Source organism: Syngnathus scovelli, chromosome 12 (assembly GCF_024217435.2).
Source record: "Syngnathus scovelli strain Florida chromosome 12, RoL_Ssco_1.2, whole genome shotgun sequence".
Lineage (NCBI taxonomy): Eukaryota > Metazoa > Chordata > Actinopteri > Syngnathiformes > Syngnathidae > Syngnathus > Syngnathus scovelli.
In genome coordinates this window covers 9074515-9096879 of record NC_090858.1, presented here as the reverse complement: position 1 = coordinate 9096879, position 22365 = coordinate 9074515, and the positions used below count along the sequence as shown (strand labels likewise).

The window sequence follows — 22365 nt, the reverse complement described above, 5'->3', positions numbered from 1 at the left end:
TGCAGTCTGGCACTTAACTTTCTTCAAGGAGCTTTTATGCCTTGATAAACCATCGCAATTAGTCACATATTGCACAGTTTTAGATATTTTGCAGCATAAAGCAGAGCAGTGTGGAAGCTGCTCCATGATAAAGTGGGTGTGAAGATAAGATATCTTCTAAAATGCAATCTCATTTGTCCTCTATAAAGCCATATTATTTGCTTGTTAAAATGGCAACTAAGAAGCTTTGCTCTTGCTTTGAAATGCCATTCTGTGTAAAGAGTGATGTATTTTTGAGCTTGTAAATGTTTCTCCTCAATTTTGGTCACCTGATGTCTGGTGTCAGAGAGGTACAGCAGAGTGTTTGTGACTGAGTGCACTATACTGCATGCAAATGAATAGAAATTGGTGTTGTGCTTTTTGATTTTTAATTATTTGATATTGAAAACAATAAAAAAAGAGGTGCTATCACTGTTACTAATTAAGTTCCTGCAGAAATAATGAAACAACATAACATTGAAACACATCTTTCCACCACAGTGACTACAATTAAGTTTTTACTGGGAGTTTGTAGAGCTCAGCACTGATGAGAAATTGATAATATTGGGCAGTGGCGGCATAACAAGTAAGATTGTTACTGGTTTAACCCTATTTTTCAATCAAATGGATGTCACGTCATTGTTTTGAACATCAAATAACCTGCCAGCAAATGAAGGGACACATAACGCCTTAGCCTCAGCAGAAGCTAGTATATTTCCCCAGACAGTTCTAAACTTTAATGCATCGCTTCCATTTGACATTTATTTACCCATTCTGCTGATGCTCAGCCTAGACCGTGCCTAAAAAGATAAGAATGCTTTTTTTTTGGTCTGCTAATGTAGTCCAGTGCGAAGGAATGAAAAAATAACTAGGCTGAGGAGAGAACACAATATTCCCATGGCCATATCCGGATGGCTCCATCCATCCATCCATCCATCCATCCATCCATCCATCCATCCATCCATCCATCCATCCATCCATCCATCCATCCATCCATCCATCCATCCATCCATCCATCCATCCGATCACAATATAGTTTAGAGTGCATTTTTCTGTTATCTCATTAATTGCAGTTTTATAGTTCAAGTCATGGCCAAGTTTACATCGAGTTGAAAGGGATTGTAAAAGGTTTGCCAACGGCTTCTTTTACAGAGTCTGTGCAGTGCACATCTATAGTGGCCTATTCATCCTCGACCAAACACTTTTTGTAGAGGGCCTAGACACTCACTTCTGGCCATATTTGTCCAAATCAGAAGTGGTTATCAATGCTACTGTATGCTTGCCTGCTCAGACATGCAACCATGGAGACAGCCCATAACAAGTCCAGACAGCCAACTATGGACTCAACCCATAACTCCGGTGCTTTGTGTCATTCCAATCTCTTCACGCATCCACTGCTCAACTCTAACTAACCAAGGCCGTCTCGGACTGCTTGAGAAAGCCAAAATAGCAGGCCCTGTAGGGACTGTCTTACTCAGATATGAGCCCTCAAAGAGGAATCGTATTTCTCCGTTGAGGTATTTAAATGTTTGCTTTGGAATACGCTTTTTGGATTCGTGATGATTCATGATTCCTTACATATTTGCACAGGTAAAGGAGTTTAAATTAATTGATATATTTTAATAAATTAGCAAATAACCTAATACTGACATAAGCAATGGTCATCCACACTAATACTGGTATTAAGTCGGTGAACAGCATTGCGTGCTGAAAAACCGCAAACCAGCTAAACAAGAAAGTTTGACATTAATTTGAAATTGTGTCTATGTAGGTGCAGCTCTGAAAAGCGGAACGTCTTACACGTTAATGATGTCACATCACGGAGTTAGCGCTTAAGTTTGCAATGTCACTGCGGACACCTGACATTGAGACTTTTTTTTAACCAATAATATGAATATACACAACAAAGATTTTACCCTTGGCTTTTTGCAATGTTTTCTTGGCAAAAGCTAGGTTGGCATTATGGTGGTCAAGTGGTTAGTACAGCTACCTTTCACTGAGGTCACTCAAGATTTGGTGATGCTTGTTTGAAATGGATCATTAGTAAAATGTTTTGGGCCAAAAATATTTGACATTTCACTCGTCCTTTAATGGCAGTTGAGGTCATACACTTGACTATCGTATTGTCCTATTCGTAAGACTAAGTTGATACACTGTATTATATTAAATTGAGATGTCGTGTCGTATCCCAAAGTAAGCAGCTCTCAAGGCAAGAGCTCTCATTGTGAAAAAAACCTCATCCACCTGTCGAGAGAAAAAACTTGCTGTTCTTTTGTGATGAATCTTTAGCACATGTCCTTGACAAATTATCTCATTAACGATTAATTTAGATTGAACATGTATGAAAAACCCATTCATCTATTCATGGAATCTCATTTGTCCTGTTTCATGGAGTGATGCATTTGACAAGAAGTATGAAGCAAAATGGGAAAACTCAATTGTCCGAGAAAATGGGCTTTCTTAATGTCTTTGTTGTCTATAATGTCTTTAGAAGGGGAAAAAAACTTGATTTTGATTTTTCCAGATATGTTTAAAAGTGTTCTTGATCTTAAATGAAATGATTTACAAGATGATACAAGATATACAATTTGTTTATATTATTAATTGATTTATTATATGCCAAGGTTGTCACTTCCTACTCGAGTTGTTTTTTTAAGGTTTTTATGACACTTTCCCCTTCTTAAAGTGATGCATGTCATTCGAATGAAATAAGAAACATTAAATGTCTGTTTCTGTTGTGGTATGAAATAAGAAGTGTTTTCTTTTTTAATGTTTTCTTGACCAGTGGAAATGTCAGCAACATAAGCATTGGCTGAAGAAGTGACAGAGGCAAAACATAAAGCAGGCGTTGAGGAAACAACGTACCAGCTCATTAAACATATATAGTTGAGAGACTAGGGTTGAAGGAAGGGTCAAATAAAATAAAACTTGCGTGGGCTAAAAGCCATCTGGTTGTGTAGAAATCTGCTGCCTTTGTGTGTCATCACTGATGCATTTTGTTAAAATATGTTTCTACGGTTTATACAAAGTGAGCAGTATGCTGGCTGGTCCACTAGTTATAATTTCCTCAACTTGCATGCATCACCATTCACTCTCTAATATAATGTAGTATAGTGTCATATGTATAACAAGTATGTAAACCAAAATGTTTCTCATTATGCAATGTGGGACAATTTCAGAAACGATTCAACATATGTTACTGAAAGTTTTGTAACCAGTTGTTTATACAATTATTAGTTTTAGTGACATTAAAAACACACAAATGTCCACCATTTATTGACCTCCCAGCCAGAATATTGTGGTTATTAGCAGCCTAATTAAGTGGGAATCAGAGGTGCATCATTTTCCGAAATACTTCATGCACGTTGGCTGTGTACATTCAAAGCTAAGTACATGTGTATTTGCGCCATTTTTTCTTATTGCTATCTTCTCATTAATGTTAATAGTGATCATATATTATATAATGGGAATCCTGTTGCCATAAAAAAAATCAATACTTATCTAGCGTGACTGCCATTATTAATCTTTATATATTTTTCATATATTGTGCAGGGGGACCTTAGGCTGCCCATAATAAAAGGCCACTCAACGAGTCAGGATCTCGTGGAGATGTTATGTTTGTTCTTGCATGGCCATCATATTCACACCTTGAGCATGGCTGGGATGCTTCCTACAACCCAATACAATAAATGTTTAAGTGGACAACTTAAGGAACTCCTGCACAATACTCAATCTTGTTATGCCGCACTTTTGTGATTAAGAGCTGGATATATAAAGTTGACTTGACACACCTGTGAGATTGATGGAATGTATTTGGACAGATTTGTGAACTATATTTTAGCTAAATGGGCCCTTTGTGATTATAGGTGAAGTTTTACATCTTTGAATTCAGATCATGAAAAATTGAAGCAAAGCCGGTCTTGTTTGCAGATTTGTTCAGTGCTTTCCTTTTATTGGATCATTCACTGTTGCTGTTTCTGTGGGTATTGTAAAAAAAAGGAGAGATATAGGGTTCCTTATAGTGTGATATGTAGATGCATGAACTGAAGAATGTGGGTTACAATCAATTTTGACATCTACTTTGCTACACGTCCAACCTTGTTCAAATGTGCATTATTCACTCATAGTGCAGTTTTTGCACTTTACTGAGGTGTTCTTATTTTTACAAACGTCAATTATATTTTAGGATACTTGTCTGTTTAAGTAAATTCAATTCCATTCATTTGTTGCGAAAGGATGACTGATCGTCCAAGTCTTGTTGCACTGAACACGTTGTTTATAACAGTCATACGCATTTGTGAAAGTGTTCACTCACCTCACACTCTGTGACTTGTTGGCGTTGCTCAGCATTTCAGCCTTCGAAATCAAACATGATTCATGTCCAATTCAATTGCACTTTAGTATCATTTTCCCAATGTGAAAAAAATTAAATGAAATTATGGAATCTTCCAGAGTTAAACAGATATCATCAATCATTTCAGTGCAGGGAGCTGGAGCCTACGCAAGTTGAATAAGGGCAGGCTACAGACTATATCCAGAACTGGTTGCCAGTCAATCACAGGGCTGTAATTAGAGAGGTAGCTAATCATATTTGCACATTACATAATGAGGACTGAACCCACGCTGTTCGCACCAATGTCAGGTGACTCAATGATTTCATAATAATGAAATGATTTCATGTCAGTGACTTGAGGTGGATATTCTTCTTCTCTCCCCTCACTGAAGCTGCTCGATCTTTTGGAATGTGTTTTCAAAAGCCAGAAAAATCGGCAGAAGTTAATCTTTTGAAAGCAGCTCAACTGAGCTCCTGTGAGATACGCTGTGGCCTTGTGAGATTTGCCCATGTTTCATGTTACTTTCTGGGCGATGACAGCCTCCAGCTACCAAGCTTTTATGACTTTAATAACATCACTTTTGTGTGATTATCTTTAAGGAAAAGGAAAGCATTTCACCACATCTAGACCCATTTGTACGAAGAGAGAAAGTTGCACCTCCCAATGATTGCTGGGTCCCACTTGGTGTTATAAGGAGCAAACTCAGAGAGCAAAAATACGAGTCGTCAAGGTATCCTTCCTGAAATGACATTCTTACATGGTTAGGTAAAGACTGGCTTTCACATGATCAGCATTCACATTACAGGCTGATTAACAAGAATAATGGAGCTCAATAAAAACAATCTAGCACTGAAATAAACCACAATTAAACAAGCTTATATTTTCTCATTAGAAGAGGAGTTCCCTGCTGGGCTCAAAAGAAGGCCACTGCTTCAGTCTTTAACCATGTGCTGTTCTAACACTATTAAAGTGCACGCATGATGGGACTTGCCGTGTTAACATCCTATGAAGATTGAGCATTCCCATCATTTGAAGGCTTCTTAGTGTTCAAACCACGCTCAACAAACACATGCCCAAAGCCTCGTTATGTTATACAAGCACATTGTATACTGTTGTCTTTCTGCAAAGTATCATTTACTCCACAAATCCTTTGACAAAGCCCCAGCATCAAGTGTAGACCGTGTGCAAACAAGTCACACAGCTTTGGCTTTGCAGCTGCAGCACCAGGAGAGGCCTGTGTGCTTTGGAGCTCTAATTTAATTGAGGGATTAGCATTAGCGTTCAGAGTATAATATTCTTCTTACGGAACCGGCCGGTTAACCTTGCTGATGTGCCGTGCTGGATGTGAAGCCACAGAGTTGAGGGGGTTAGCTGAGGCCCTCCTGAATGTTGTTTGGGCTTTGACACTCTTATTGATTCCAACAGATGGCAGAAGCTGCTGACTCGATGCCCAGATGAACAGCAGTGGAGTGGCTGCCATGGCCTCATTAAATATTCACTCATGGGTGGCAGAGCAAACGGTGAACACCCATAGAACAACAATTAAATAGCAACTGCATTTGTTTGAAATATTTTGAACTCCTATGCCCTTAAGATATTCAACAATTTGCATCAATGGCGTCCACAGCTCACTATACTCGATAACCCAAGTTGGGTTGTAATTAATTATTCATTTAGAAAGTAGTGATTCATTTTTCGTTTCAAAGCATTGACTAAAGATTCCTAATCTTTTCATCCAATTTCCAGCAGTCATCATTGACAATTGTGTTAATTATTAACTCTTATCAATTGGAAATTGGCCTGGAATGAGCTGTGGAGATCTTTGAAAGAGTTTTAATACTTCAGAGTTTTGGCTGTGAATCTGTCCTGTATGCAAAACACTCAATATGAACCTGGACACAGGATTTCTTTATGTTAGCAATTAACTGGAAGACAGATAAGATTGTTGGGCAGGTCAGAGAAATAATCATGGGTCTTAGGCAATGTCAGGCATCATATTAGGTCACATCAAGACCTGCTTCTTCTGTCCAGAATTAAACATGAAAACATGCAAATGAGGCTTCATCTCTATACAGGAATGCATTTCCTGTAGTGCGGCAGTAACAAGCTCATTGGGATGCGTTGCCACCACTATGTTGTAGCTGCTCTTTTATTCGTGCAAAACACCTCACCTTTAGAATGGACTGAGACACGCTCTTGGTGAAATGACAAAAATTATTGCGTAATATAGCAAAAAATCTGAGGAATTACTCAGAATATTAGGGGGATTACAGTTTGATGAAGCATCAGTCTCATAATTTCTCCTGTTGAATTAAACAAGATGATGAGTGGTAGCACATTTGTATATAGCGGAGCTGAACGTGCTCAACGGCATTAGAACGCAATTTATTACCTTCTTAATTCCTGCTGGGTCTGTGCATGTTAAGTATGCACTCAACGTGAGATAAAGCACATTAGGTGAGGCCATCCATCACTGGGTATTCTTACTGTAATTATATATATATATATATATATATATATATATATATATATATATATATATATATATATATATATATATATATATATATATATATATATATATATATCGCCCATTTGAGAGAGATAGGCGAGATATCTCCTCTTGAGAAATATCAAGGGCTCAGAGAAGAGCTGGAGAAGACCTGGAGAGTTAAGACTTCAGTGGTACCTGTGGTCATTGGAGCACTAGGGGCAGTAACCCCCAAACTGGAGGAGTGGCTGAAACAGATCCCAGGAAAAACATCTGACATCTCAGTCCAGAAAAGTGCAGTACTAGGAACAGCAAAGATACTGCGTAGAACCCTCAAGCTCCCAGGCCTCTGGTAGAGGACCCGAGCTTGAAGGGAAAAAGAGACCACCCACGGGGGGTGAGGAAAAGTTTTTTTTTTTTTATATATATATATATATAAAGCCACGATGCCACTGTCATCTGATTGACAGATTTGGGTCTTAAGTGACACGGTGAAGAACTCCACACCATTTCCTAGTTTTAAGCAAACGAGCCAGAACCAGCCATCACCAATACAGTTTGTACAATACACATTCTTTTTTTTTTTTTGGTTTACAGAGCCTTTGGCAAATGCTGTTTTTAACAGATCTCAGCTTTAGATATGGACAAATCCTCTTGCAGAACAACTATTTGCAATTCACTTAGCTTTTGATCACTTTTGCTGGCCAATTATAGAGCTCTGGAAACACTCTTTTCTTAATTCCCTTGGTCTTTCCCTCAGTTTCAGTTTTGGTCTGTCTCATTTAGTTTCCTTTCCCACTCTTTTTTTGTCTCTATCCGCCCTGCAGCAAGAGGCTGGCGTGGTGTTGACCAGCCCTCATGTCCTTTAGTGTCCGATAACAGAGCCTTCTCATCAGCTGCTTGCCTCAGCCGAGCAAGGTCTGGCTAATGGATATGGCTGGCAGGCATACATCCCTTCATCCCACTGCAGCCACTCTGCTCTTTTCCACACCTCTCAATTATTTAGTCTACACCTCTATGCAAATGGTTTCCTTTTGAGGAGAAAACCTGCCGGTTTCATCTGGTTGTTATGCGTACTGATGCGAGGCACTCCAGAGATGTGCTGGCTGTAATGTAATGGTATAGCTGGTGAGATGGCTGCATGGTGATCCCTCATCTCCTCCTTGGCAAGACTTCATCAGACCAGAACCATTAGAGTCTGATCTATCGGCGCGCCGCTCACAAGTGGTACCACTTTTTAGCAGTTCCCTAGCAACCGCTGCAAGCGCTGGTCTGCCTCACTGTGATGCTTAGTTGCTAAGCTACAGAGACTGAGAAAACTACACATGGGTGATCTCCCCATGGGGTTGAGGTAAAAAAGAAAAAAAATGGTCGTATCATAAAGGAACAAGTTCAGTGAGTAGGAGCACAAAAGGATAGATCTCACAACACACTGTTCTCTAGCCATCTGTGAAGTGTCACTGCGAATATTTCTCACTGTGTGCTTGATATGCGAAAGAGTATCCTTTTGTGTTTCCATTTTATGGATATTAGAAGACCTGCATGTGTTTGATCATAGATGTGTTTTATGGGTCATTTTCTGGCAAACCGAGGGCACAGAGCATGGGAGGGACGTATCGTACTTTTGGAAGAAAGTGTTTAAGGCACATAAAGCATGACAGTTTTGTTTGCGGCATGAAGGTGTGCTGCTCATTGAGCTCTTCCCTTCCATGCTGGCCACCTGTTAAAGGAAATGAAATATTCTCCTTGTTGTTGGTGCACGTCACATCAGGCAAACCGCTTCGTTCCTGTGTGTATTGCCAAGTAATGGAAATCTCACTAAATTATCAATAACCCTTCTGTTTAGCGAATGCAATTTAGATTTAGAATACACTCAGGGTTTCTGTCTATTAGAGAGATCTTGTTAAAAGTCAAGGCATCTTGTGGAGACCAATGCGCATCAGAGACTGAAACTTCCTCTTAAACTCATCTGGGAGTCATTGTGCCCTTCCAGTTTTCATTCTCAGCAAAGTCATACCCAACCTTAGCAGATGCTTTAAGAAAACACCAGCAAGCGCATTTACCCCCAGTTCACACTCTCATATTTCATTTCATGTCCACTGAGGTTACTTTGCCATTTTCTACCCCACTGCAGATATCGCAAGGTGAAAATGGTAGGCTATCTGTTTATTTATGGGAACTGAAGCCAGGCCCATGTATTTATCATAGCCACAGATCTTTGTGTGTTTTCAAGATATCTCTAAGGTAATTTGTTGAATCTTTACACTGGTTTACGCTAACAAGGCAGGGGGAGTCTCTCCCCCAGATGGCGGCATGCCTCTGCCTCCTGAGAGGGCTGCACACCAGGCGTTGGCAGGACTTGTTCTGCCCAAAATTATGAAGCACGCTGTCAAAAGCATTTTGCTGTATCGGCACAAAATGTTAGTCCATGTCTGAGAAGGCCTCGACTATTTTCTTATCCAGACTCATCGCTGCACATCTGGTAACACTAACACCCTTTCTACTAATACGCTTACAATTTTGATTGCCAGTGCACAAGAAGTTGTCAGTGATTGAGTCTCTGGGGAACATTGCTTTGTAAACAAGCAATAAAAATGAACTCTATTTGGGCTGTATTTCCCGAATTGTTATTACTCACCCTAACAAAGATTATGCTGTACTTGTCCAACTGGTCGGACATTTCATATCATACACAATGTTGCAAATTTGAAGCTATGCACATTGGTATTGATAGATTACATCATATTGTGCAACAGCCAGTGAAACGCATGATCCAAGTTTTACATTTTTATTGCCAGTGTCTTGAAAGGAATATAAGTGTAGGATGATATTGTTTAATTTTTAAGCCTGAATGCTGTCTTTTTGAACAACCTATTCTGAATTAACACTTCATGCTTCTCCCAAAAGAAAAGATGCTGCTTCAAATGAGGGCCAATTCATTTTTTTTACAACATTGTGAACACAACGTTGTTTCTGGAGTGGTCATGAGAGAAGGAGAGCAGCAATTTTTTACCCTGCCTTCATACACCCGCCATCAGATAAGAACAGCGGATAACATGGAGACGCTAGGTCGCTCAGCAGACTTGCATTAATGCTCCTTAGTGGCACTGTGCACTTAGGGCAAGCGTTTGATGACACAGGTAGACGGGTGATGTTTCTGTATCATCAACAAACATGGGACCCTTATAAAGTAAGGTTACACACACACATACACACAAACACACACACACACACACACACTGAGCAGCATGATGGACGGGAAGTTGTCCCACCTCTCTCCCCCAGCCACTATAATTCATGTCAGTGAACTGTTTTGGACAAAAGCCTCTTGTTCTTTGATATATTTTGCTAATCACTGCCACTGCATACACATTGATCTTACCCTCACATAAACGCAGATTTAATTAGATAATTTGGAGTGCTATGTTTGATGGATGTGGCACAAGTGAGACTTTGCCATCGATCTTTGTATACAAGAAGACAACATCTCACAGTTAGTTTAGCTGGTCCTGGTGGTTTTTTTTTTTTTTTTTTTTTTTTTTTTCCCCCCCCCCACTAGAGATCAAGTGCAATTACAGTGGGATTTGTGCTGAATGGCAGGATTAAGGCAAACTGTTTTACCTTCAAAGTACACAAGGTGAAACGAAGCAGTCATTTTCAACCCAGTAAAGATAATTAATTTCTGAGCCCCTGTGAGTACATAGTATTTGCTTCACTTCTTAATTGTTCTCTTTTTATTTGGAGACAAACCATAACAAATCTATAATAAATAAAACGTTAATTTTCAAGTTGAAAGGCATTTTTTGCTAGCCCAAATACTAAAGCACGGAAAAAGATCTACATTTATAACTTAAATATAATGATAAGAATTCATTTACAGTCATTTGGATTTGTTTCATAGCATGTGTCTTGACTGACAGTTTTCATTTGTTTATTTCTTTCCAATCAGATCTCAGCTTCTACATATCGCCATATAAATGTACATTGTCGAATATCTCCAGAACCCAGAGTACAGAACTGCAACCATATTTTGGAATAGGATGATGGATGAATTCCCTGCAGAGTCGAAAGTTTTATGAAGGCAGCAATTTGAATTTATATTCCCATTATCTCAAATTGGAATTACACAACATACTGTTTAACCTCAGATCATTCACTGCACTAAAAATGTCACTTTCACTCCCCTTAACTACTTTAATGTCTTTAAAAAAGCCTAGCAATACTTAAATGAACCTCTTCAATAGTCTACAAAGGAATTCATCATAGACCATCAATATTCGTCCGGTAAAGCTGCTTCAAAGTAAAACTGCACCCGGATATGAAATGAAATGATGGCGAGCAAGTGAAAAACATTGCACACATCAGTGCTACCATTCAGACAGTGCTTAAAATAGCTCTTCACACCTGAGTGGCACTACAGAGAGAATCCAGAGGAGGATGAACCACAATCCAATGCTGCTGTCACTCCTGCCTGTAAAATTTCAGAATAAATGACTGAGGTGTTTTATTCTCCAAAGCCTCACAGTTGACAATTACATAACTCAGTAAGTTGTGGTGAAGATGGCCCAAATAGGATTATACTGGCCGTAAAAATATTTATTAATTACATACGTTCATTTTTTTTTCAGGTGTGCTCTGCCAAGTTTTAAATCCTTTTTGTCTTCTGTCATTCAAGATTATGTGTATTTGTCTTCCATCACTTCAAATTTGCTTTGAGCTTGTGGTGCTGTGCCAAATGTTCATTGGTGAAAACCATCAGTACTACCTGTGTTCTTGGCTTTGTTCCATCTTTTTTCCACCAAATTCAACAGTTTTCTCCCCAAAGACTGTTTCCTCAAGCTTTTGGTTGTATTGCTTGGTATTTGTGTGTTCTACCCTTTGAAGGTAGCACAAGGCAGGAAACCCACTTCAAGCTAGGACCATGCTTAGACTTTTAGTTCAGTCTCCACCTGGTCTGGTCTGGTCTACTCAATGTGATATCATTCAGCTTGCCACTATCAGATTTGACATCCAAACTTTTTGTTTCCACTTTGGAGTATCTTTGTTATTTTGTTATTATTTGATGCTGTAGTGCTTCTCAACAGATAAAAGTAGCATGCAGCATTGTTCAGGATCACATATATTTGTTTATTTCACTGACTTGTTACTGTTACACATCCAAATGATATGATGCCTTACTATTTATACAGCTGAAGCACCTCAAGCCATGCAGCCCACATGCCACATGAGCTTGCTCAGGAGTGGTCCATGCTCAGTGAGAATGTTTTTACACCTTGATATTTTATCCCTCGATGGTAGGGTGTCAAAATGTCAGTTGTGAGTGTACCATGTGAAATGTGTGTACCATATCAAACATTTCAAACAATTTAATTTTTTTGGAAATGGTTCCGCTGAGTGTTTTAAACAAGGTATTTTGATCATTATTTATTCCAGACCCTGATTCAAAATGGCTTTGTAGTTTTGTAAATAATTTATTTTAATGATATTACTAGTGGTTCACCTGCTTCCTAAAGTAGTATGTGGAAAAATCACAAAATTAATGTGGCCTGTACGTGATTTCCCAAATGCAGTACATTTATGTACAGTTAAGTTGAATTTAACTACAATACATTTCTCAAGCCTAAACCTTTTATTCTTCCTCTGAACATGTTGGCCTCCTACACTACTGTATTTTTATGCCAGTCCTTGTGATAGCACTTGCAGAGACAAGTATTTTTTTTCGAAGTGGTACTTGGTATAAAAAGTTTCAGAACCCCTGCTCTAGATAATCCTTCTTTGTGCAAATGCCGTGTGGAGTACAACTGCAGTCCTGAGATGACACTAGGTGGATGGGTCCTTGTTCCAGCTTCTTTAGTGGAGCTAGCTGAAATACACAGAGACAAGAGGCTGCCCTGGTCACTCTCACAGATGGAGCTGTAATGGGGCCATGCACCGTCTCTGCTGACGGAGGTCTCTGGGAAAAATAGGACCTCTATAGTCCTGCTGTCATTTTGGGGAGATCATACTCTCTTTCAGAGAGCCTCCAGGTGTTGCAGAAAGGAAAAAAAAGAGGTCTTTGTTGATGCTGTCTCGATATAGGCCTGGCATGGTGGCCTGGTTTACCATTTTAGCAGTGAGAGCTGTGCATGGTTTCCCTTATTGTATTGTGCTTAAAAGGTTTTGCTATTTGCAGAATAACTGAATTCTTTCAGCGGAAATCAAACTGCCGTGACGAGTAAAGTTTGACAGTATGGATACTTGTAAACCATCATTTAATGAAAATGTCAAGTTTCCCAGTGACCGAAGGGTCAACAACTTTGTTCTTTACTGGAGAAAACTTGGATCCAATAGGACTAGTTTTGTTTCCAAGAATGACTATAGTGAACAGACTTTGGAGTTTGTAGTTGTTTAGTCAAATTGGGGAACAAAATGTGTGACTGCTTACGTTTTCAATGTGGTCAACTAAAGTGCTAATCTCACTTGCACTTTAAACCTTTTTTAAAATTGTTCTCCTGTTTAAATGTGCATCACATCTCACAGTGGAAATCCACAATGTAAGCATTGTGTATGAATAAAGCAGCTATTGTCATTTTTTTAAGAAGAGAAGGGAATATAAATGAATGAGCAACTATGTCTGCTTGGCATGTGGCAGATGATTTGAGGTCTCCAAAAATGTCGCCTTTCTGACTGGAAACGGCGGTGAGTGTTAAAGGATCACTCTGCACTCTCGGTCACCATGACAACACCATTCCATGTCCGAGTGGGTGTCCACACTTCATTTGGTAATCCTTATTGAATAATATTCAAACCGCTGTCTACATGGCAAGAGGGTCTAGGCTAGTAATCATACCAAATGCAGCATGAAGCATCACTACTGGAAATACGCTGCTTTTTTCTGTGTTTTGTAGAGCTGGAAGTCAAGTGGCAGTTGTTTGTGTGCACTCTGTAAAGTTTATACTGGAAATTAATAACTCAAGCACTGTTTTCTTTCTCTAAGAACAATATCTGGTAAGAAATAATTGTAATTCTAGAACTCTACAACAGGATTTACAACCATGGGACCGAACGTAAGATAGGACATTTATATATAGAGTGGATACAAAGCCTCTAATTTACCTGCACGGATGTATGGCTTTCAAAGCTTGACTATTTTCAGTTAATTTTTCACAGCACCAATAAATTCACATCATCAAATTGATCTCACTATAGCACATTAATTACTTTTTTACACATTGGACAGCATGACTATACCTTGATTACAGCTATCACCATATTTGTAAACAAGATGACTTTCACATGTGTATGTGCAGGCTTTTTGCAGTCTGACTCAATATTAGCAAACTCATCTGAATATTTTAAAATATGCTTTAGCCGCTTGAAATTACAACAGTGTTGTGTTCATTCAAGGTACTTTGGGTTGGATTTCTTCACCATATGCTGCAATGATAAAGTAGTTAGTAAAATGACACTTCCTTTTGTTTGGTTTATGTTTAGGGACAACACCACAACACCATGCATCTTCCAGCACGATAAAATCCATAATTTTATGCTGCCGGTTCTTGTTCTTGAAAGATTATGCATTATGCATTTTCCTTACAATTTAAGACGGTTCCCAGATGTTTTAGGGGCCAGTTCTGTTTCATACAAGTGAGCTGCTGCATATCCTGCCCTAAAGATTGCCAATTCCCCTCCGAGCTCTTATGAACGACTGTGACAAATGTATCTTGAGATCAGAAAGCCACTGGTTCTGGCCTCTGCCTCTTGTTACATGTTATGTCATGAGCTACGAATAATTTACCTTACTGGAAATCTATCTGTCTGAAAATAACTGATGTAGACAACAAATTTAGATCGAATTTGGAATCTGGTGATTGAGTGCTCCTTGTTATTGCAGCCCAAAAATTGTTGACAAGAAGGAACTTTCATTTGCTGTCACACTACAGTAGATTTAATTTTTTTTAATGTGGGATTAAGCAAAGCAGCAGCCTCAAAGTCATAATAGTCAAGTGAAAATGAAAGATTGATTCGATGGTGAAGTGACAATCCTACTCTAAAATAGCTCAGCACTTTTGTTCTAAATGAAGGCTGGATATTTGTTTATTTGTTTATTTTTTTGTTGTTGCTAAGAAAGTGGTGTCTTTGAAGTGTCCATGTCCCCTCGGTAGTAAACTGAGGAATATTTTAGTGGGAATGTCTAAAATGATCACACACACCACAGTTTGTGTGTTTAGGGGTCATTTCATATCCAATCCATTGCCAACAATCCAGACTTAGCAGAGATCGCAAGCCACGAGGGACAGCTCAGTTCGATTAGTTTCTCTTTTTGTTGCTCAGCCAGAAATAGGGGAGCAAAATATGCTTTTGTCCCCAATTGGCATGTAAGCATTCTTTGAAGGGGAAAACTTCCCATACAAGGACATTTAAGGATTAATGAAATGTTAACAGAGATACGGATATTACCACAATGAATGATTTATTCTAGATTGTTTTCTGATGCTGTAGATTTGTTCTTTTTTTTTTTTTTAACTGGTGTGCACGTCCATTTTTGAAAAGAGTATCTCCCTGATGCAGTGCATGATAAAACAATGTCACCAAATTTAAAATGCTGGATGGTACTGATCGGTGTGCTGTTACTTTTTTCTGACAGTATGTTGAGCGAGCAGGGTAAAGAATTGTTTCAATGCACTTATTCACACTGCTGTGTTCAAATAGCTCTTGGCTTCGCAATGTTCATTATCATGCATATGGTATGTCAGTATGTGCCTCTCAGCAAAGAGGATGTACCGATAGACTGAAATACATTGTGCTGCATTCAATGGATAACAATAAAAACAGAGGAAGGATTGTAGCAAGAGTGATCCTCACTACACACACTGGACAGTTAATCAGCTAGAAATTATATTACTTGGACTTGTACGAGCACTACACTAAAAACATATATTTCTTTTCATAATATGTACACATGTAGTATGTATTCCATGAATCTTTATTTTTTTTCTGCCATAATTATGAACACTTCTGCCATGTCAAATGGCTGGCAGTTCACTAATGATTGATTTTTGAGGGATACTAAAACAACAGCCAAGGTGTTTTGGAGCTCTAAAGAAACATCTGTCCCTTCTTGCTGCGGTTTGTTTACCAAGGAAAATGTACCTTTCACCTTCCACACTCGGCTGTAAAAATATTTATCAAATATGGATGTGCTGAGGGTACAAGTGGATCATTGGTACGGATGAGATAGGGCTTCTTCATATATATATATATATATATATATATATATATTTTTTTTTTTCTTGAATTCACTACTTGTCTAGTCTTTAGCACCCCTCCGCACTTGTTGCTGTACAATTATGATGTTGTATACTATTGTTCTATCCAGCACATCTTGAAGGAAATTTATACTCAAGTACAGATAATACTGTTGGTGTTTAATGGATGGTATCAAACACTGTGGCATTTAATGTAATACATTTACCACAAGTAATTGATTTGGTTTTTTTTTTTCCTTGATTTTCCTCAATCTGGGGATTTAGGAGTACATTCATTATAGATTTCAATCCCGGGTTGCTGTTCTGGGCATTTGCTCGGTGGTTTGGCAGCCCGCTGAGAGATTTTATAGTCACTTAGTATTACACTGCATGCTGCTTTAGAACTACTGCCAACCATGTAACCTTGCTAGAGGTGTCTGCTGTTTAAAATAATCTTTGTGTTTTGTCCCTTTCCAACAGTTGTGATCCACACCGTGGGCCCGGTGGCCAGAGGTCATGTGGGCCCCACCGAGACTAATGACCTCACCTCCTGCTACCAGAACTCCCTCAGGCTGATGAAGGAGTATGGCTTGAGCACTGTGGTGAGTAGGGATGAACTGTACTATAGAAATATTGTCTTAAAACCAGCCTTTCAGTGAATAAGAATAAAATAAAATAAAATGATTATGATTTATTTTTATTATTATTCGTTCATTAGCTGAAACGCTTAGGCTCACGAGGGGTTGCAGGATTAAAGAAAAGCAATCGATAATACAACACGGATTGCAGGATCGCAGGATTAAAGAAAAGCAATAGATGATACAACAAAACTACAGCCAACAATGTAACATTTTCAGCACCTCTTGCTTAGTCTGTTTGGTCTGTGTTTCAAAACTGCTAGTGGTTTGTCAATTATAGCATAGGTAAAGTGCTGTAATCCTCGTAATTTGCTGCACAGATCGGAAGGTCCGATGCTACCTTGAAAACCCTAAATTCTGATTCAAAATTAATCTCTGTCCCACATCATACCTAACACAGAAACCAGACATGGTAGAATGACAACACAATCCTCAACTATCTGTGCCTAATTGTTTACAGATTTTTTTTATAGATAGTCCCTTACTCATTGGAGTAAACAAATCAATGTATTTCTCAAAATAGCCACAAATCTCATTTTTAGTGTCAGCCTACAGCCCCCACAACCTCATAAGAATCTAATCAATGGAAGTACTTGCCAGCGTAGACGGGAGACACTGATTAGTGCCAGTTTCATTAAAGATGATTGTGACAAATTCCTGCACTGATGATGAATCATTGTGGCCATGATAGGCACTCCAGGTAGCAATTAAATGGATGTTGAGAGAGAAGGAGTTATACGCATTTTTGAAGTTCTATCTACCGCTGATATTTAAATGTATCTGCACTTTGGAAGAAGTTATGCTGAATACTTTGTGTCCGATTCCAAATTCATTAGTATTTATTGTGTATGTCTATTGACACACATGTAAAACAGCAGATATCACAGTTTATATGTCTTGTATATATGTAAGAACAACCTGCATGCCTACATTGTTGACCATGTGTCAGAGATAGAATTAAATCACACACAAACAGTTCGCAAGTCTTTTTGCCTTGGGCAATTTATGTCTCATGTGAAATGACTTTAAAAATGCAGCCTTACCTGCCAGTAAGGTAAAAAAAAAAATATCTGATTGGTCTATTTATTTGACCTGTATGTATGAATATCTACACATCAAAATAATGCACTTCAAATCTGCAACAATGATTGAAAGTTTAGCTTGTCAGCCCCCTTTCACCCCCTCTCATCCAAAAAAAAAATACTTGAATTTCTTCATTTATTTTTACAATATTATATATATTTGTAAGAAGCAGAGGCTCTGTTTTTACTCACAGCCACCCGGATCCTGTTTAATGTATTTATACAGCTGTTCTGCATTGAGAATGCCTTGAGTGAAAACAGTGGTGCTCTGTGATTGACTGGCCTTGTACGATGAGCCTAGTCATTACATCGTCATAACCGCAGCGCTTTCCATCAAGCTGCAAGGGCACCACTGCACCAGCATAAATTTTGCCACAAGGAAAAGATTTTTCAGTGTTTATGTGTTTATGCAAATATGTGGTGTTTTGCTGATTTGGATTTCCTTGATATGCAAGAGGCACTTCAAGAGATTCTCCGTTGGTATACAATTTTGTTTAACCAAAAGCACAATTTTTATTTTACGTGTCTATGACACACACGGAGAGAAAGTTCATTTCAATGAAAGTAAACAGTTTGTGAAGCAACCAAGCTCAGGACGACTGTTCCCCCCTTACAAAGTGTAGAATTGATTGGAGCAATGGCAAGAAGGGGATTGGCTTCATTTTGGAAACCTAGACGGCTCAGCTGCCTAATGGGGATTCCAGGGCATTACAAAGGAATACGAGTCAAAACAATGCCTAACGCAAAATAAACTCCAGCATGAAAGATTAAAACTCCGCAAAGATAGTGTGTAATCCCCTTTTCTTAAAGCCCAAAGCCATCCTTTAGGCCATGAAACAAGTACCCGTACGGCAGTAGCAATCTTAACATCCAAATCTTCACCTGACTGGAGCGTGTCAAGACAGAGAAGTAAATGCCAGTGCCTTGTACAGATGAAAATAGGTTTCCCTTTCCTCAGGGCAGCTAAATGTATGACTGAACAACTGCTAAGATCCCCCAAAGACAGAAATTAGTTTGAAGAGTTGTTCCTGTATCCAAAGTAATGTTGCGCTTATAGCTCTACTGGGGGAAAAAACGCAGGGAACTATCAACAATTGCTGTCTCAGAGGTGTCCCTTCTTTTGTTGTATCTCCTTATTCCCATTATAGTTGGTTTGAGGGCTTCACAAAAAATACAAATCAGATGTTTGCTGATTTGAAAGTTTTACAACATTCAACACATTCAAGGTAGATTTACACAGTTTGTGTATTTCTATTTTACCCTGGTGTTTTTGATTTGATATGATTGTGATACAACCTATGGTAGGAGTGATTGTCTGATGAGAAATGCCAACACTCTCAAGTCAAGATGAAATGGCATTGAACTACAAGAATGCCGCTGAAAGCTGTCAGTCTCAGTTCCTGAATGAATACTAAGGGTACAGTACGGTGGCTGCTGGCTTGCATTTGGCTTTAGCGCATGCCGGAAAGTGATAGTGTCCACATATATACAAATCCTCTGTGGAAACACAGAAACTGTCTCATCCCTGAAATGTTGTGTCCGTTTGTGTGAGTGAATGAGAGAGTGCGGCGGGTTAGACATGGTTAATATGTATTTCGTCTTTGCTTTAAAGAGAACTGTTATGCTTCAGTTCAGTGCATCTTTCCATTGCTTTGGCTGAAAGAGCAGCAGGCTGTCACAACTCCCTGGGCTCTGACTGACCACATCCCACAGCCTGGATGTCAGTGTTGCAGACTCTTCTCTGCAATTCTGCATGGTGGAGTTAGGAGGGGGCTGTGCAGCCTGTAAGTAGGGTTGAAGTGTGGCATGTTGTCAAACAGCCCCCTCATCTGCTCATTGCTTGTCACTCTACATTATTTGCTACAAAGAATCAATGTTAAAGGGGAAAAAAGTGAAAATACAGTGTTACATATAGATAATAAGATATTGAAGTTTTTATAAAAGTAATGATGGGACTGAGGAATCTGTCTGACTGTAATTTGCCATGATGTATTTTTTTTTAAAAAGTCTTATTTTTGTTTCAGTTTGCATGTCGTTTCTTCGTAGCGTTATGTGGAAACAGCTGAGGTTTCTCAGAAAACGCGCTTGTGATGAACAAAATTCAGTCCCTTAAGTAAATTGTTACATTTGGATGATTGCTGTAGGTGTGGACTATAGAAAGAGAGATAAGTATATGACTGGGGTCATCCAATGGGCATTCCTCTTCAATGGTGTTTCTTATGTTGAAGCCACAACATCTCTAAATAGCCCAACAGTAAGCTACCCTCTACCTACACTCCACTCCCCTTTGCCTTACCCCCTGTGTCACCCTTGGACTTTGCATCACAAGGCTGTTCTCCCTAAGCCAGGTGTATGCCTGGCTGCATGCCATCTGTCTTGGTGTTTGTCATTGTGTCAGATCCAGTGCCAGTTGCTGCCTCTTTTGGAAGCACTTTACAAGGTCTTCATAGTCTGTTGAAGAGGGTGGGACCTCACAATCATTTTCAGTCATTTTCAGATGCTCTAACAAATTCCCTGCATCCTATATTAATTAGAAAGATGAGTGTTTTCCAGCCATTCTGGGATGCATCAGTTGCCTACTGCATTTGTTTTTTTCCCTCTCATAAGCCACTTCGACCCCACGTTCCCATGGAGTTGTCAGCTCCACTGATCTGAGATTTGTAGCCACTATTTCTAACTATACATTCATCCATCCATTCATTTTAAATAAATGTCTGCTGTGTTGAATCTCAGTCAGTTGCAGGATGCTTGCAGTGATGTTTTGTCCTCTTGAAGTTGGCCTGCTGGTACAAAATGTACATAGGAACTTTCATGCTGGTGCAGGTTGGAGCTATGTGGTGGTTTTCATGTCCTGGCTCTCAGGGTACTTGATTATGCCACAAGGAACAGGCAGAAAATTCTCCGTACCACAGTTTCATGTTTATAAGGGAAGGTAACAGTTTGTATGTGGCTGTCGACAAGACTCAGCTGCGCTCCCTTCATCTCCCAGATGTCATACCAGTGGAATTTTTTCTTGTCTATACTGTCCCTGTTGGTCAATCTCCTGTCTAGCCGTTGCGATGACTTTGGCATGCCGCTCTCCCTCACCCGCCTCGTGACTTCTTGAACAACAAGCCTGCGTTTCTGTACCGATGTTTCTTTATGTCACTTTAAGCATGAAGACTAGCTCTCCCATATTAGACTCGGCCAAACACATTTCTGAAGTTGAGAACTTATTTGGTGGTCTTCACAGTTTATTTTCAAGTCTACTTCCCTCCGCTATCCACTCGGCGTCTGCTATATGAATGACTGTCTCCTCTGATTCAGAACAGATCATGATCAGCCTTGCTTTGGTCCTTTGAATTCCTTTATGAGCACAATTTGTCATTCCTTTTTGCTCTCCCTGCATGATCTTATTGAAAATAGATGACAAGAACCCCAAGCTGATCTTCTAACTTGCTCCACTTTATCAAGGATCTTGTATATTGTTAAAGGATGCACGTGTCTTGGAAAACTGAAAGCACCACAACTTGAGTTTCTCTGGCAACAAAGGCTTATTGATGTGATTCATGTAGTGTGTCTGAGCAATGTATTACAGCACCAGCTGAAAGAAAAAAAAAAACGGGTAAATTGTCATGCTTGATGATACTATACATGCGTTTCTTCAGTTCATATTTTCAGAGGAAAATAATGCAACATACAGTGTGTGTGTGTGTGCATGCGTGCGTGCGATCGCCTTTATAGGTAACGTCTACAAATGCACTCTGTGTGACAAGTCAGGCCTTTGGGGAATGGAGGTCCTCTCTGAAGAGCTGGGTCTTGCAGTACATGGAAGTGAGGACACAGTTAATGCAGGTCCCCTGTCTTGTTTAGTAATGGAAGGCTGCTCATAATTTCCCCTGGAAGCAAATGTAGCATCTGTCAGGCAGAAACTTACTGACTGACCGACCGACCGACCGACTGTGTAGAGGGGGACGCCACCATCTGGAAGCCATTCACCCTTTGACTTTGTTTCGTTTAAAAGACTATATCAACTCACCTCTTAGAATTTGACCTTTATAATAAAAAATAGACTGGTATTCATTTAAGTAAGCTTTGTATTTAGTCATTAGGGAGTGTTCTACTAAGACCGTCTAACAAGGATTCCCATCCCAAAACAACGTTGCATAAAGATGCAGCAAGATTTATTGTTGAGCAATGATCTTGTGGGCTAACTGAGTCTCTTTTTGTCTCTAATTTGATGCTGACAAGCTACAATTTTATGTTAAGTGAAAGTATCTGTCATTAAGCTCTGGAGTGTAGTGGGCTGGCAGCTGTCAGTGTGGACAGTGACAGGGTCACACACTACATTTAGAGCCCTTCTTTATGACTCTCAGGCAGTCCTGGAAGTGTTTTGTAGTCATAACATATTGGTGTTGAAGAGATCCAACAGGGAAGCCACAAATTGCCCGTTGAGAAAAATCCTAAAAGCCAAGTGGATTGGAGATGAATGGTGTAGAATGATAGGATTAGCCGCTCCTCTCTGTGGGCTCGTTCCAAGGCTACGAACAGCATTAGTGCCCATTCATTTTACCCAGAATGCATTTCTATAAACAC

General features: G+C 39.3%; 1 protein-coding gene across 7 annotated transcripts in view; it reads left to right on the top strand.

Moving 5' to 3' along the window:
- macrod2 (mono-ADP ribosylhydrolase 2) overlaps positions 1 to 22365 on the top strand; it is a 277199-nt gene that overhangs the window by 153092 nt on the left and 101742 nt on the right. For all 7 annotated transcript variants that reach the window (XM_049736627.1, XM_049736628.1, XM_049736626.1 and 4 more), the window contains one exon: positions 16551 to 16672. In XM_049736627.1, coding sequence (XP_049592584.1) covers positions 16551 to 16672 — 122 coding nt within the window. The remainder of the gene's footprint in view (positions 1 to 16550; positions 16673 to 22365) is intronic.